Source organism: Silurus meridionalis, chromosome 25 (assembly GCF_014805685.1).
Source record: "Silurus meridionalis isolate SWU-2019-XX chromosome 25, ASM1480568v1, whole genome shotgun sequence".
Lineage (NCBI taxonomy): Eukaryota > Metazoa > Chordata > Actinopteri > Siluriformes > Siluridae > Silurus > Silurus meridionalis.
In genome coordinates this window covers 5,243,923-5,260,079 of record NC_060908.1, presented here as the reverse complement: position 1 = coordinate 5,260,079, position 16,157 = coordinate 5,243,923, and the positions used below count along the sequence as shown (strand labels likewise).

General features: G+C 38.7%; 2 protein-coding genes across 2 annotated transcripts; both read right to left on the bottom strand.

Moving 5' to 3' along the window:
- Positions 1-91: 91 nt before the first annotated feature.
- On the bottom strand, positions 92-3,518 carry rom1a (retinal outer segment membrane protein 1a). Its single transcript, XM_046839326.1, has 4 exons — positions 2,957-3,518; positions 1,861-2,291; positions 1,143-1,389; positions 92-1,019 (listed from the first exon to the last, which is right to left on the bottom strand). The coding sequence occupies exons 1-4, from the start codon at positions 3,104-3,106 to the stop codon at positions 783-785; spliced, it is 1,065 nt and encodes a 354-aa protein (XP_046695282.1). The 5' UTR covers positions 3,107-3,518; the 3' UTR covers positions 92-782.
- Positions 3,519-4,845: 1,327 nt separating this feature from the next.
- On the bottom strand, positions 4,846-15,475 carry si:dkey-273o13.3 (filaggrin). Its single transcript, XM_046838577.1, has 8 exons — positions 15,259-15,475; positions 14,708-14,894; positions 10,064-13,469; positions 9,911-9,942; positions 9,089-9,250; positions 8,896-8,962; positions 8,632-8,739; positions 4,846-7,431 (listed from the first exon to the last, which is right to left on the bottom strand). The coding sequence occupies exons 2-8, from the start codon at positions 14,806-14,808 to the stop codon at positions 6,634-6,636; spliced, it is 4,674 nt and encodes a 1,557-aa protein (XP_046694533.1). The 5' UTR covers positions 14,809-14,894; positions 15,259-15,475; the 3' UTR covers positions 4,846-6,633.
- Positions 15,476-16,157: the final 682 nt, after the last annotated feature.

Below are 16,157 nucleotides of genomic sequence, written 5' to 3'. Positions count from 1 at the left end.
TGTGTGTGTGTGTGTGGGTGGTTATGTGTATGGTTGTGGGAGAATGATTTATTTTCACAGGCAAAAATCAAAAACCCAGAGACAAATAAGAGATATTTCAACACGTATCTATTTACATAAAAGTGCACTACACAATACAACGCGATTAACATGTCTGACTTTTGCTATCTCAAACAGTAGTTCTGAATTTTGCTTAGCCGAGCACAGAGCATGGTTTTACTACAACGGGTTTTACAACTCAAATGCTGTTTTTGGATGCACAAGAGATATTTAATATCTCCAGTTATTCCATTATTCTGCCAGCTATCAAGTGCTACAAGCTGTTCAATTTCTTTACATTCAACTAATAAACTGAAGGTTGAGCTATTTTATATACAAACTAAGCAGCATCCAATAACAGAGAAGTTCTAGAAAAAAAACTGTGGCTCGGAAACAAACCGTAACCTTTAGTGCCTTCGTATATGATATCAGCAGCTTTTGCATCATGACTTAAATGTCTTACAAACGTTCTTTACCATGGTAGACTAATAAACCAAACAGACTTTTCGCCACATGTTAAAACAACCATTATAATACACACTCTATTACCACTGAACAGAAATGAGTGACATTTGAGACATTGCGTGGGTTGATTTAAGTATCAATGTAGATATATTATTTGTCAAGTAAGTGTATTATTTACAGTTGTGAGATTCATTGCTAGAAATGAAATGAGATACCTTTGCTAAGTACCAGTTGTTCTGGGTCATTTATTACTATTTAAATTAGATAGATGTGACTCTTTAGGACCCTGAAGTTGTTGCCCTTGATGTCCCAGCAGCTCCTGCCTCTGCCTTGGCCTGGCCATCTTCCACCTGGTTTATTAGCAGGAGCTTCATTACAGGGTCCAGGTATTCCATAATGGTCTCTGACACGCTCTTCTCCAGCAGGTAGCCCTCTGTTTCCACCTCGGTGTTCTCCTGTCCAACCACAGCTTCCATGGAGGTCTGCAGGTACCTCAGGCATGCAACCACTGTACTCTGTGGAGAGATGGAGGATGAAGCAATGTTGGGATTTGGACTAGATAGTTTAGTTGAGATAGTCATCTAAAATTGGTATACAGTAAGCATCAGTATACAGTCTACAGTCCTATCTACTGATACCTGAAGGATAAAGACAGTCAGCACTACAGCACCAATGCTGTTCATCAAGCCCATGTAGTAGCCAACCAGAGCTTCTCTGCAGCCACGAATGAAGATGTTAAGGTCCTCGGTTTGGTGTTCATAATTGTAGTGGGCAGAGTTGTTGGTCAGTTTGTACTGGATGCATGGTCTAGGAGAACTTGGATTACAGCAGCTGAAGGGCACACCATCCACCAGATAGCGCCCATCCACATTGCTCTTGATACGACTGGATAAATGAGATAAGATAGAAATTAGACAGAGTTGGGGACAGAAGGTAATTGAATGAGAATAAAGAACATTTAAATGACAAACATATATATTAATTAAAACAAAATTATAGGTGGCAGAAAATACATTTTACTTGCAATGGTTGCACAACAAAGCTACACAACAATGGCCGTAAGACAAGCAGGTTCTTCAGGGGTTCTCAGGATCATTAATGCATGTTAGGGCATCCTTGATAAAAATAAAATTGCTTCTGTTTTGAACCCTAAGTCCCTTTAGGGGAAGCTCTTAAAGGGTAACTTGAATTTGTAATGGAGTTCTTGTGTCCTTTTGCACGAAACATTTTCTTATATAAATACAGACTCTGCTGTCAAGTTCTAAATAGAATCTTGAAGAGTTATCCCAAAACATCAACTTGTGTTTATGAAACATAATGGCCAATCCAAACTTTTCATACTTTTCCCTCACTTACTCCTTAACTTCCTTGGAACTGAAGTCCAGGTAGCGGTTACTGATCCACTGCACCTCGAACCAGTCCTTGTAGTCATTGTTACCACAGCACTGGAACTCCATCTGTAGGCGATCAATGGTCTGCTTCTGGAAGCAGCGCCCAGGGGTGTCTGTGTCCTTGTAGAAGCGAATGCCATTCTTGAGGCCAACCTTTAGCGAGCCCTCCAGGCTGCCCTTCATGGCATAGCTTAGGATTACTCCAACTAGGAGCAAGGTGGTGAAGAAGATAGCGCAGCAGAAGTAGGGCTTTAAGAAGGTCTTCCAGCGTGGGAAGCGGCTGGCATCCAGGGCATCTTGGCAAATCCGACCTGCAAACCAGTTGATTCCAATGGAGGCCAGTCCAGCTACAATGAGTGTGTTTGGGACAATGTGGATCTCTGTGTTGTCCATCACCTACAGGGCACATTTGGGTTTACTCAACTGTTAGATTCCATGTTATTGAAATGATCGGTTACATATTACATCTTCTTTTTGTTTCTAAGCAAATACACACTTGTTCTGTATTATGGGATTTAATGAGGTGCCAGTCTGTTAATACTTGTTATTTTTTTTTATAATTCCTTAACTTTTATCCAGTCCTTTATCAAGCCTTTGTTTTTTAACTGCTTTGTGCATCTGTAATTGAACACATGCAATCAGTATAACATTTTGTTCGATGCAGAATAAATGATAAAAATTGTATGTGTTAAAGTATAATATATGAGACAGGTTCTTTATTGTGACCTAGATTCTGATCCATGTAGTAGATTAGACAGCTTATTGAAGACAACAGCTTCATAAGCCTATTATAACTGACTAATATTTATATTTGCATAGGTTAATCCTGATGGATTAGCCAAAGAAATTGTTCTTTTGTCCCTTGAGGTTTACATTAACATGCATACATGCATGCTAACGTGTTTTCAATAAATTCATTGTTATTAAGATGTTTATGTAAAATTCTAAAATGTTCTGCTTTTCTCCAGTTGAAGTTCAGACATCTCATTCTGGCCTAAGATGTTACACAAGCTTGGTGTGTGATAAAGTGAAAAACTGAAACAAATGGTGAATTCAGGTACCTCTGCCCTCCTGCGTAGTTCTGTCTTCAAGAAACATCCAAGGCAGAAGGTGATTGCTCCACCTAAAGTGGCCAGCCATGTGGTCAGCCACAAACTCTGAGCTAGCTTCACCCTTTTCTCAAAGGGGAATTTCATTTTAGCCCACACCATGATGGCTGCAGAGAAGTGTTATGCTACAAGAAGCTTTTTGCTGCAAAGACGACCAGGTGTCTGGTTCTGAAAATGGAAGCTTTTACGGATTTAGAGATTTGATCGGACAATGTATATTTTGCTAAGAAGAAACCTCCTCACAAATGTTACTGTAATCCAAAATCCAAAGTTAAATCCTTTTAAGGTCTTAGTATGTCCAGAGGAATTCTGCCCAAACAGGTTTTCCTTTTTGTTGTCCGGGTGGTAAATTCCTCTGTGGTGGTCAACTTGAGTTTTGATGTGGTGATCCCTTCCCTAGGTGAAGTGCTAATGATCTTCCAGTTACCCACTCAACTAAAAGAGTGGTAATATTTGCCCCTTCGAGCCCATGCCTGGGTGAGAGACACACTAGATATGTCTAAAGCTGGACATCTGGGGCATCTTACCTGTAATCCTTTACCTATCCTATTATCATGGCCCTCTCCAATGGGCTAGAGAACTGTTTGCTCAGCACAGATTGAGATAGATTGCCACTTGGTATGGACAGATGCAGTAATAGAGCTGTAACATGGCTATTACTTAAAAAAATATTGACCTAATATTGATTCTGCAAAAAATAAATTAATAAATAAATAAAGTTATCATATGTGGTGACTATTTGTTAAATTAATATCACACAAACACAAAATCTCTAGAATTTTTAACAAAACTGTGTTATATTTGTGTTGTCCCCTAGTAGTAATATTGAAATACAGTATATCCATATATAATTAATGCTTGATAGATAATATTTGTTTCATTTTAGCAACATTTTAAAAAGTTATCCACTTAACAGGATGTATAGAATTTCAAAGTAACAAAGACACGAACGATTGCCTTTTCATACTTACGTCTTTAATTATTTGTACATTATTTAAAATTTTCAATATGTTTTTCAAGCTAGTCCATTCTTGTTTTAGCTGGAATTTAAAATCAGATTCAAGGTCTTGCTCAGGTATGGGGTTCACTTCTCACTGCTTTTATTAAAGACAAGACATGACTTCAACTAAGAAAAATCTATTAAAATGACACTATTATTGTGTGTTGAGCTGTAAGCAAGAGACAAATCAATATGCACAAATACATTTCATAATACATGGAAAAATGTGTACACATGAATAAATAAATATCATCATTATGTTGAATGTAAATTTGCACTTATATAACATATTTCATTACCTTTACTACTCTAGATGTCTGAACACTAGAGCAATTCAGTGGAGCAACATACTAAAAACACTGAATACAAAAGGAATTGTGTTTAAGTTTTCTGTGGCAATATATAAGTATATTAAAGACAGGGATTCCGTAAAAGTTCACAGCAAATATTATTATAGGAATAGGAATTATAGGGAAAAAAATGACTCTAAACATCTCCATTGAAAGTTTCCATTGAATGGCACAGAAAACAAAAAACATTCACGAAGCAGCAATTCTGCAGGTGGAATTGACTTCTTGAAGGTTCCTGGAGAATAGCCAAACTTATTTTGGCTGACAGGAAAGGAATAACAACTCTTTACCACTGTGGTGAACAAAAAACCATCTCAGAAAGCACAACATGTCAAACTTTGACAGGAGAAGTTTCATTCCTGTCACCAATAAAGCAATAAACAAGAATCTTAGACTACAGTGGCCACAAGTTACTATTTACACTATATATATATATATATATATATATATATATATATATATATATATATATATATATATATATATGAACATAATTAATACAGATATCACCACTACCTTGAAGTTCAACACAGACTGAGGAATCACAGTGATGTACAAGCATACGTTAACCTCATTGAACAACAAATGTACATTGTTTTTCATCGTTTTTCTTTTACAACTTATTCATTGTGCCAAAAGACCAGAATGACAAATCGGAATCATTGATTATCCTAGGAGCTACAATTATTATGTATGTTAATGGATCTCAGTTCATTGTAAGCAGCCCAAAAATCACAGCTTCAGGACATTTCAAAACCCTAAACAAATGTTGAATTAATCAGCTTTTGATTTCTGATCAACAGGGTGTGAGCTTCATGCTGGAAATTATTTTTCCACTCTCTTTAAGGGCAACCATGTCTCGTACCCAAGTGAAATCAAAGTACCACACTTCTATTTGATGTTGCCTTTAGAACTTATCAAAGCATCTACCTCAGCGGGGCTACCAGTCACCCATGGGCATATCTTTGATTGTGAATAGAGAACTCACAACCCAGACTCAGAATTCAAATAGAAAACTTGTTCTGAGCAGCAGACAGAGTGCTTAGAGCTACTGCATTAGTTAACAACCTGAACACTGTAGCTACTTTTACATTTCTTGAATTTTATACTATAATTAAACCATATGTATTATATGATCTAAGTATGTTTGATTAGATCATAGGGGTAAATGTACTGGGTGGGGTAGGATTTATGAGGGCAAGGGTCATTAACTTGTATGCAGAACAAGCAACTTCAGTTTTCTAAACATGAACCAGCTTAGCTTCTGTAGCAAATCTGTCCGTATTGGCTTATCCAGTCACATGGATTTATGCTGTTGGATATTTTGTGGAAAACAGCTCATCAGATCATGGACTCGCTACAGGGTTCAATTTAGCTACCTTCTCTGCTCTAATGAACTGATGATTTGCTTGTTCTAATTAATAAAAAATTTTAAAAATTAAAAAGACAATTGAATAGGTAAGTTTTTTTGTCCTTGCTCCAAATTCAAAAACAGATTTCTCTGTGATGCATGTCAAAACATGCTTTGTTCGATTTACAGCAAAAATAAATCAATAATGGTTAAACATTAAAAAGTATATATTAGTTGCGTATTCGGGACTGATCCAGAAAGAGATTGTAACTAGACTTTTACCTAGTGCTAGTAACTAGTGCTAAAACCTGACAATGGAGAATTGAGAGACTCTGAAATGTATGGGTCCAAGGTGGGCTGTAAGGGCAAAACAAATGTCTATGAGAATGAGAACTTGTTGTCTTAAAGGGGGAATCTTGAGTATGAACATATCTAGGAACCAATAATTATTATAAATATGTCTAAGAATTCATCATTCTAGTATGTATCGATTTCATCATTCAATTTCATATTACTGGAGGTCCCCACTACCAGAATACTACACTTCCTGTTTTACCTAGCATGCTTGCAATCACTGCTTCATTCAATCACATTATGAAGAGTCCAGCCATAAAATTGCAGTTGCAGTCTTGCCTTCATTCCTGTTTGCAATTCTGATTTCCTTGGTATGATCAGTTGTTTTTGTGTTTGGCCTGCTCCTTTAGATTTTCTTGTGTTGTTTATGTCTGTTTGTGGCTGCAATATCAATTATGATCTCTGATCACAATTACTTTAATAAATCAACATTTGGAGTACATTGTTTTCTTTTTTTACAAAACCATACGTAGTTTATATTATTTAATATTGTTTAGCTACAGGTAGCATTAACATCTCATTTACAGAGCAGGTTATACTATATGCCTCAAACAGACTTTGTTTTTAGGTTGTTTCATAGTTTTGTCTTCTCACCCTCCTGTATAAAATGGTTGAGCATCTTCTGTGCTGACTCCAGATTAGCCATTGGCACTGAGACACTGCTTCCTGCCCCCTTCTCTCTATCTTCAGTCTGTTGCTTGTTTGCCTCCTTCCAGTTATGAGTAAGTTCATCTTCAGTCCAATCTTCATCAGCACTCTGATGTGGTTGGTGTAAATCCAGCTTTCCTTTCGTGCACTTTAAATGACCTTGATGCTCAACTTGCTGCAAGCCAGTAGAGTTGATCCCCTCCAAGCTTGCAGACAGTAAGCGAATAGGAGAGCTTAGTTGGCATCCAGTGTAAATATGGTATTCATTTCCACCAGGGCCATCCAGATTCTGCTTCAAGCTGGCTAGAGGCACTGGTAAGAATTCAGGGTGAATGCTGAACTGTAGGTGGGGTATCTGTAGGCCCTGTTTGTGGGCCATCTTTTCACCTCCTGATTCACTTTCTGTATCGCCGTCTCCTCTTCTGTACTGATCTGACTTCACCCAGCAACCCTGCTCCTGTTGCCATGTTGAGAATCCTTTACATCTGTGTTGACCTCTCTCCAAACTACTACATGCACAGTCCTTCGCCTCTTCACCCATTTCTGACCAATCGGTTTCATCTTCTTCTAGGACAGGACCCAGTGATTCCTCATCTCCAACTACTGAGCTTTTGGTATAATGGTCACTGTCCATAAACTGAAATGGAGGAGGTGCGACTGCTGGCTTGATAGGATCATCTGATTTTAAATGCTTAACAAGGGCTTCCTGGAGCATGGATGTCACCTGTTGAAAAAGTAACAGGAAAAGAAACATAATCCTGCAGAATATGTGGAATACCAATAAATTGGCCTTGGCACAGGTTTTCATTCTAACCAAACAAAAGCCACACCTTTCAGTCTATTGAAAGCTAAGATTGAGTTGGGTGTGGCTCCTGGTTAATAGAAATGTAAACCTGCAACCATAACAGCCTTTGCTAAATAAGATAGGCTCCCCTTGTCACAGACCATAGAAATGAGCTAGCTATCTAATATAGCTCTGTATCTTTTTCTTCTTCTTCTTTCGGCTTCTCCTATTAGCGGTCACCACAGCGGATCATCCGTCTTCATACCCCTCTGTCCTCTACATCTGCCCATTTCAACCCAACTACCTGCATGTCTTCCTTCACCACATCCATAAACCGCCTCCTTGGTCCCTTCCTCTTTTCCTCCTTCCTGGTGGCTCCAACCTCAGCATTCTTCTACCGATATACCCCATGTCCCTCCTCTGCACATGTCCAAACCATCTCAATCTCGCCTCCCTCACCTTGTCTCCAAAACATCCTACATGTGCTGTCCCTCTAATATACTCAGTTCTAATCCTGTCCATCATCGTCACTCCCAACGAAAACCTCAACATCTTCAGCTCTGCTACCTCCAGCTCCACTTCCTGTCTTTTACTCAATGCCACTGTCTCTAAACTATACAACATCAATCTAATATAGTCAAGTCAAATCAAGTTTATTTCTATAGCGCTTTTCACAACAGACATTGTCTCAAAGTAGCTTTACAGAAATCAACAGTGAAGGTGAATGGTGTGCATTTGTCCCTGATGAGCAAGCCATGGCGACTGTGTAATATAGCTCTGTATAGCTAGTTAAAAGTCATAACCAGTTAACAGAACAGATTAGATAACAATGCAGTAGATTCTCTCCAGTGTCTTCTAGCTAGATTGCTGCCATATTCATACACTGTAACACAAATGCTAAGCTGGCCTGTATCTGAAACATTCCTAGCTTAACCTCTGTAACTTTACATATGACCAGAGTAACTTGTTATGGCTTTCTAAACTTTCCATCTGCACAGTAGTTATAAAATTGGGGAGCTAAAAAAATAAACTGGTGAGAATAAAGAAATCGGCTACAATTATATACTCCTCCATAATTTCCCCCTTCTATTCAGCCTGAAACGTTTGAGACAATATGTCCTCCTGTCATCAAGCTCTCACATTAATTGTCCCCAGGCTCTGAATGGTTGTCTTGGCAACTGACAGCTGTTTTGTCAGCTCCGAGATCTGCTGGTTCAGTTTCTCACGTTCAGCATCCATATGTTCATCCTTAGAAAGAAAAAATAATCAAGGGGAAGAACAAAAACAGCGAATATTGGATTTCAATGAACTATTTATAATTAAGTAAAAGCTGTCTCAAAAAACAAACTAAATTGTTAATCATAGGTTTATTCTTATTTAAAAAAATTTAAATGATGTGATTACCATAAAGTGTGTTTCATTCTCCTGGAAATCATCAGTCTGCTGAATGGAGGAATAATTAGCCTGAAGTCTAAAAAAAAGAGATGAACAGATAGAACAGCAAACCACATTTAAAAGGATGTCAGGACGATGCAGATGTTTTTCATAGAAATAAGATTTTTAAGATTCGTTCATGTCATTACAAATTCGCCCCGACCTTGTAAACTTTTCCATCATGCTGCTCAGTTCTACGCGAGTTCTCTGTAGCTCTGATTCCAGCTGATGGTGTTCAGTGATAAACTCAGCTCCTAAGCACTCCATACGCACCACGGTTTGACGCAAAGTATTGTGCAGGTCTTCATTTTGTTCCTGTAACATCCTGAGTGGTGAGGAATAGGAGAGAATGGAGGTCATGGGGGCCTGGATGAACAACACCATTTGATACAAGAATATAATAATATGGGTATTGGGTGTATTGCTATGGGTTTTGCTATGTGAGAACTTTTTGGAGTTTAAAAACCCTGACCAGGCAAAACATTATGACATTATAACATAATAAGAGGTAAATAACATGATTATTCCTTTTAGTCCTCAAAGTTGATGGTGTTAGAAGCAGGAAAAATGGGCGAGTGTAAGGATTTGAGCGAGTTTGACAAGTGCCAAATTGTGACGGCTAAACCACTGGGTCTGAGCATCTCCAAAACTGCAGCTCTTAAAGGATGTTCTCAGTCTGCAGTGGTCAGAATCTATCAAAGTGGTCCAAGGAAGGAACACTGGTGAACCAGCAACAGGGTAATTGATGCCGTGGGGAGCGAAGGCTGGACTGTGTAGTCCGATCCAAAAGACGAGCTCCTGTCGCTCAAATTGTTGAAGAATTTGCTGTTAATGACTGTTGACTGTTAACTGTTTTAGCAGCAAAAGGGGGACCAACACAATATTAGGCAGGTGGTTATAATATTATGCCTGATCAGTGGCCATAAAGTTATGCATGGTCAGTGTAGTAAACTCACAAACACATGCAATTTGTAATGAAACTCACATGATCCTCTCATATTCAGAGCCCTTTTTTTCCTGCGCAAAATAAAAAGAGAAAATATTTTAAAAGCTACACTGTATATGAGTTTACTATATAAGAACATTATCTGGTTTCTATATCAAATACTAAACAAGATAAACAAAAAAAAGTTCTTACTTTGACAGTCATGGCTGTTTCCTTGTAGGCCATTGACTGATCATCATGGCTAATAGGACTTTCTGTGTTTCTGGATGAATCCGACTTGCTAGAACAAGGGGAAGTGGCCTTCTCGCCAACTGGAGAATGGCGAAGAGGACTGGCATCGCCACCATGATAGTGATGTTCCTTAGTGTGGAAACGGTAATGGCGAGACTCTGGGTGATCGTGCTGCCATTTAACATCCGAGTGATGCTGGGGTTCAGCTTTTGAATGGGTATAGGATTCTGGATCCTCATGATGATGGTGGGATTTTGGAGCACCATACTGAAGAGGTATCTCAGTATGAGAACTATGATGGAGAGATTTTGGATGGGAATGGTGATGGGATTCTGAATACTTGTGGTGATGTTGATGATGATGAAGATGATGGGACTCCATATGGGAGGGCATTTTGTGGCAGTCACAGTGGGAGGACCTTGGAAATTCAACATGGGAATGCTGGTGTGTTTTGGAATGTTCCAGATAGTGTTGGGATTCAGTATGCAACTGATGATAGGGGGATTCCGTATGGGAATGGTTAGGAAATTCTTGGTGTTTGTGGTTTGGTTGAGAATTGTGATGAAGTACAATGTAGTGTTGTGAATCTTTGTTGGACTCTGGGCTATTGTGGTGGTAGTCAGTATCTTTGTGATGATCAAACTTGGCTTCAGAAATGGAATGATAATGGGCAGACTGTTGATGATCATGTTGGTGATAAGATTTTGAAAGTGTACTATTGTGGGAATCTGGATGGGAAAACTGATGGTGACCTACAGTGTGTTTTAGGCTGTGAGGGTGGTGCTGAGAATAATGACTATCAAGACTATGGTGATGTCTGTTAAGTGTTAAAGGTTTTGAATCCCCAATACGAGGATTAGGATGATGGTCTAAATTAGAACGGTGTTGGTGATGTCTGTCTGTGTAAAGACTGTTAGAACATCTGCCAGGTTTATGATCAGTGGGACTCGTTAGACCTTCCTCGGAATGGGTGTGAACATTTGGATAAGAGTGATGATGGTTATCAGAAGGGGGATTAGAATGATGATGATGGTGGTGGACATCAGGATAAGAGGAGTGATGCTGGCCATGAAATTGGTGATGAGTGGAATCATGATGCAAATGATGATCATGATCAGAAGAAGAGTCGTGGGAGTTATCGTAATAATGTGAAGTTTGGGAAGGAGGTTGGTACTGTTGAAAATCTTGATCGGTGGAATAGGATTGGAGCATGGGATGAGAGGATTCAGCATTAGAGGAATGGTATTGAATATCGGGAAGGGAGGAATGATGTGATCTAGAATAAGAATCACAGTAATTAAGTTCTGCAGGAGAATGGAGACCATGGGTTTCAGAGCGCAAAGTATAATAATGTGGAGTTGTATTTTTGTGGTTTTTATGAAGGTGGTGCAATGGAGGAGTTTCTGAATGGTCTTGACTTTTCAAGAGCGAGGAAGGAGAGGAGCAAAGAGATTGGCTTTTCTGGTCTCCATGATGGAAGTGACATGAAGGAGAAGGGGAATGGTGAGGAGATTCTGAATGGAAATGATCATACTTTTTTGAGTATAAATAATACTGATGTGGGGATCGGGTTTGATGATTGGCGTCACTATACTGATGTTGATGTGAAGGAGAAGGTGAATGATGAAATGATTCTGGCTGGGAATAAACTTGAGTTTTTAAACGTGGAAAATTAGTTCCTGAATATGAGGGACTTTGGTCACAGTGGTGGTACAATGGTGAAGATGGAACATGGTGGTGAGATTCTGAATAGGCATGATGGTCATTGTCAAAGTATGGAGAAGGTTTATGTGAGGATTGGCTGTGGTGATCATCATGATGAGGTTGGTTATGAGATTCTGAATGGGAATGATAGTGGTGGTGAGCTTCTGCACGCGGAACATGCTGATGTGTTGTTTCTTGGTGATGGCGTGATAGAGAAGTTGAATGATGGCGATGAGATTCCAAATAGGAATGATGACTTTCAGTTTGCAAAGAACGATGTTCTGGGTTTCGGTCAGTTCTGCGATGGGGGTGATGGGATGGAGAATGAGGGTGTGACGATAAACTCAGGTGATCTCTTCTGTGGGTGTTAATGTGACTGTAATGATGAGAGGTTGGTGAGAGAGAGTCAGTTCTCTGTGTACTCCTTTTTGTATCCATAGAAGAGTCATTCTTTAAATGACTACTGGACAGAGCTTGTTGCTTTTTGCGTGCCTTATGGCCATGTTCTGACCTTCTCAAATGACTTTTAGATGATCCAGTTTTATTGCTAGTGTGGCTGTTGAAGCTATGGTGAAGATGCTTGGGATTTCTATGCTTGGTATTTTGGTGATGGTGATGTTCGATTGAATTACAAGGTTGAAGAGACTTTACATGTCCAGAAGAATGCTTTCTGGTGTGAGAAAGTGCGCTAGATGACACAGAGTTTGTACTTCCAGATCGTCTGGAAAAATGGTTCGGTTTCTTGTGTCCTTTGCATTCGGAATTTTGAGATTTAGCAGGGATTATAGCCCTGTGGGCATCTGTTACACCGAGAGTCTGTAGCCTGGAGGGACTTATTACCTGCCTGGTGATCTCGTTTAAAAAGGCAGAAAACTTCTTTTTTTCCTCCATAATGTTCCTTCTTGCTTCCTCTTTCCTTCTCTCAATTTCTTTTTCATCTAGTTCACCTTCACCAGACTGTTTGTTCTGCATTGGCAGCACCTCCATAGACTTTGCCTTTCGAACTATTTCACTCTGGCACGATTCCTTTTTAAAGGTGCTTTTTCTAGACTGGGAGTGGGAGAGGTTTGGCCTCTTATTAGTGTCTTCACACTTTTTCTTCACTGAGCAGTACTTTTTTAGACTTGCAGACTTGTTGGCATGGCCATCCTCATTCAACAAGGGAACAGTATCTTCTTCATCTTCCTCAAACGCTCTCCTTCGCCTGGAGATGTCAGTGCAGGACTGGGAATGTTCCAGACGACGAGCGCCTTTCTTGAACTTAGAAGCAAATTTGGCCTTTTCCAGGCTGCTGTCAGAAGACCAGGAAGATGAGCTTGATGAAGAAGATGAGAAGGAAGAAGAACTGAAAGAGGAGGACGACGAAGAATTAGAAGAAGAGGATGCCGAAGAAAAAGAGGATGAAGAGGACGATGACCCTGAAGTTGAAGAACATGTGGATGATGCTGATGATGAGAAGGAGGAGCATAAGGAACAACCAGCAGCTGACATGGAGCGATCTGGTGAGATGGTTGATGTTTTGTGATGGAATTTTTTACTGCTACTGCAGTGTTTGCTATGTTGCTTATGCTGGGGATTGGTATGAAGGTGAATATCAGCATGCTCATGGTTATCGTGGGTATGAGGAAGGTGGTCAGTATTGCTTCGTTCTGATGAATTAGGGCTGTGAATGACCGAAACAATCAAAAATAATTAATTCCAAACTATCAGTCATGTTATTCATGGTATATATCATGTTAATATAATGCTGATATTTCAGTATTACATCATAACTTGTTCTCTTATGGTGAATCTGAAGCTTATGCCAGAGTATACCCTAGACCAGTGGTAGACGAAGTACACAAATCATGCACTTGAAGTAAAGTTTAGATACACTAGGTAAAATATTACTCCTGTAAAAGTAAAAGTTGTTCCTTTAAACGTTTACCTGAGTATTTTAAAGTATCCAAAGTACTGATTTATTACTGCTTTAATGTTCCTGTTATGATTTTTGTCACAAAACTCTTTGCTTAATCAACTCAGTTTAGTAAAAAGACTCTAATGTTACTCTTTAAATCACCAAATTATTAATAGAATGATATTAATGAGTCCAACACTGATTGATATCTATATAAGGCCACTGGTGGTGTGGCGAGTCCGAGTCAGGAGTTTCTTCCATCATTTCTTACTCTCAAAATGTTCTGCTTGCTGTTGAACTGATGATGATCTGCATGTTCGTGCTAAGTAGATGCCAACAAGCGGAAATTTAAACAAGTTCAAAACTGTGCGTGCTGGACCAGTTTTTATCCACTCATAAGTGTAATTGAGAAAAAAGTTTATAAACCCTGTTTATATCGGCGGTTACGTTCCATAACCGGACGCCAACCCATTAAATGCTATTTTATGTATACAGTACTGTACTGTTTTAAGATTTTACTTCATTTTTTGTAATGAATAATTATATATTTTTTTTCATAAATTTCATTATTTCAACATAAAACTCCATAAAAACAATTCCCTATAAGTTTTTTGGTCTATCGTGCTATCCGCGAGAGACCGGGAAAATCAGCCAAACAAATGAGTTATGTGGCAAATGCAATTCCGCGATAAAGCGGGGATTCGAATCGCGGTAAAGCGGGGGATTACTGTATTTGACTTTAAAACATACAGTAGTGAAGTTAAAGTCTCCTCAAATGGAAACACGTCAGTAAAGTGCAGATACGTGAAAAAGTACTACTCAAGTACAATAATGAATTTCATTTATTTCGTAACTGTCCATCAGTGCTCTAGAAAGAATACCAATTCACCATTGAGCATCTGCTACACATTATACCAATGATCTTTTGTTACCTTTATCACATTATATGTATAATTATTTATGTGGTCCATGCTCAAACCACTTCCCTTCAGTGATTTTCATACCTCTCGGTCAGGCGGGATCCATGGCCGTGTGGATTTTGGTGATGAGTTGACTTATATTGATGATGATGATGATGATGATGATGTGTTTGGAAGTTGGCCATTGTTCAAGTGACAGTTCCAACGATTTTCGATCCTCTAGGTCTTGGGCAGGCTTGTTGGTCAAATTTTTTACATTTTCTACTGCTGGCTTTAATTCAAAGGAAAGCTTTACATTACTGCGATTGTTCAAATTCATTGTCATTTCAATAGTAGCAACTAATTCACAGGGACGTGTACGGTGAACAATCTACGTACGCCATCAAAGACTAATAATAACCAGATAACGTTATATATAAAAGAAATAAGTATATAATATGATAAAGTCTTTGTAAGGAGACGTTTATTTAGCATTTACGGAAGAAGTCTCCAGTTTTAGCTATTTGTAACAATCATACAGTAAATATCCTCATATTAAGATATTCTGGCTTGGAAAATTTCATTTTAATATCGATAACATTAAAAAAGGAAAATCGAAGCAAAAGACCAAAAATTGCATAAAGAAGATGACTTACCTTAGTAATGGGAACAAATACACATAATTTACTTTAATTTTTAAGTTCATTGTGAAAAGCGCTATAGAAATGAACTTGAACTTGAAAAGTGGGGAAAGAAAATGGTTAAATATAAGAATCACAATTCATTACGCCTACGGTGAGCCAATCCTGACGATGCAGCACACTTACGAGGTTTACATCAAGTGAAGAAAAACGGTCTATGATCACAACCTTTCTATCAGCCCCGATCTCTAACCACACCCCTCCATTTTCCTGTCTGTGGTTTTTCAATACAAGCTCACGCCAAATGTCAATAACTCCTGCTCAGAAACAAATGCCCCTAGCAAAATTTCCCCACAGTACATCACAGTACATGTCACACTTTTAACACAATCTCGGAGCGAGTTGACTTCCTGAATAGGGGTTTATGCATATCAAAACAACTTATATGTGAAATAAAATCTTCTGGTTGTAAAGATTTAACAATATTTATATTTATTCTGGCTGATTTCTCACAGGTGTTGGGTTCCACTATTTCTTTTTAAAGTGTTGCTGGTTTATCCAGATCATTCCTCACTCTTAGCTGTATGCCTAAAGGACGTTCAATCATACAGTAAATGGGATTATTGGGAATCAATTTAAATTACAGCAATGCCACAATGCATTTCAGTCAACAGATATTTATTCATCCGTGACCGTTTCACTATGTACACTAGATAGACAAAGGTTTGTGGACACCTGAAATTTCCAAACTGTTACCTCAAAATTGGGCCCATTCAAGGATGTTTTTCGATGAGGTAACTTATTTTTTCCTTTATTTGGACAAGGAGACTCAAACCTGTTTCAGCATGACAATGCCCCTGTGCACAATCCAGCTGCACGAAGATACACTTTATTGCCAAAAGTTCCTTCCACTC

Bases quoted from the DNA above. Each gene is read 5' to 3' on its own strand.
- rom1a (XM_046839326.1), bottom strand. From the start codon at position 3,106: ATGGTGTGGGCTAAAATGAAATTCCCCTTTGAGAAAAGGGTGAAGCTA. The intron at 1,390-1,860 runs GTAAGTGAGGGA...TCATTTATCCAG, and splicing joins AGTTCCAAGGAAGTTAAGGA to TCGTATCAAGAGCAATGTGG. The intron at 1,020-1,142 runs GTATCAGTAGAT...ATCTCTCCACAG, and splicing joins TGACTGTCTTTATCCTTCAG to AGTACAGTGGTTGCATGCCT.
- si:dkey-273o13.3 (XM_046838577.1), bottom strand. From the start codon at position 14,808: ATGGCCAACTTCCAAACACATCATCATCATCATCATCATCATCAATAT. The intron at 9,251-9,910 runs GTGAGTTTCATT...CTCACCACTCAG, and splicing joins TCTGAATATGAGAGGATCAT to GATGTTACAGGAACAAAATG. The intron at 8,740-8,895 runs GTAATCACATCA...TTTCTTTCTAAG, and splicing joins AGAATGAAACACACTTTATG to GATGAACATATGGATGCTGA.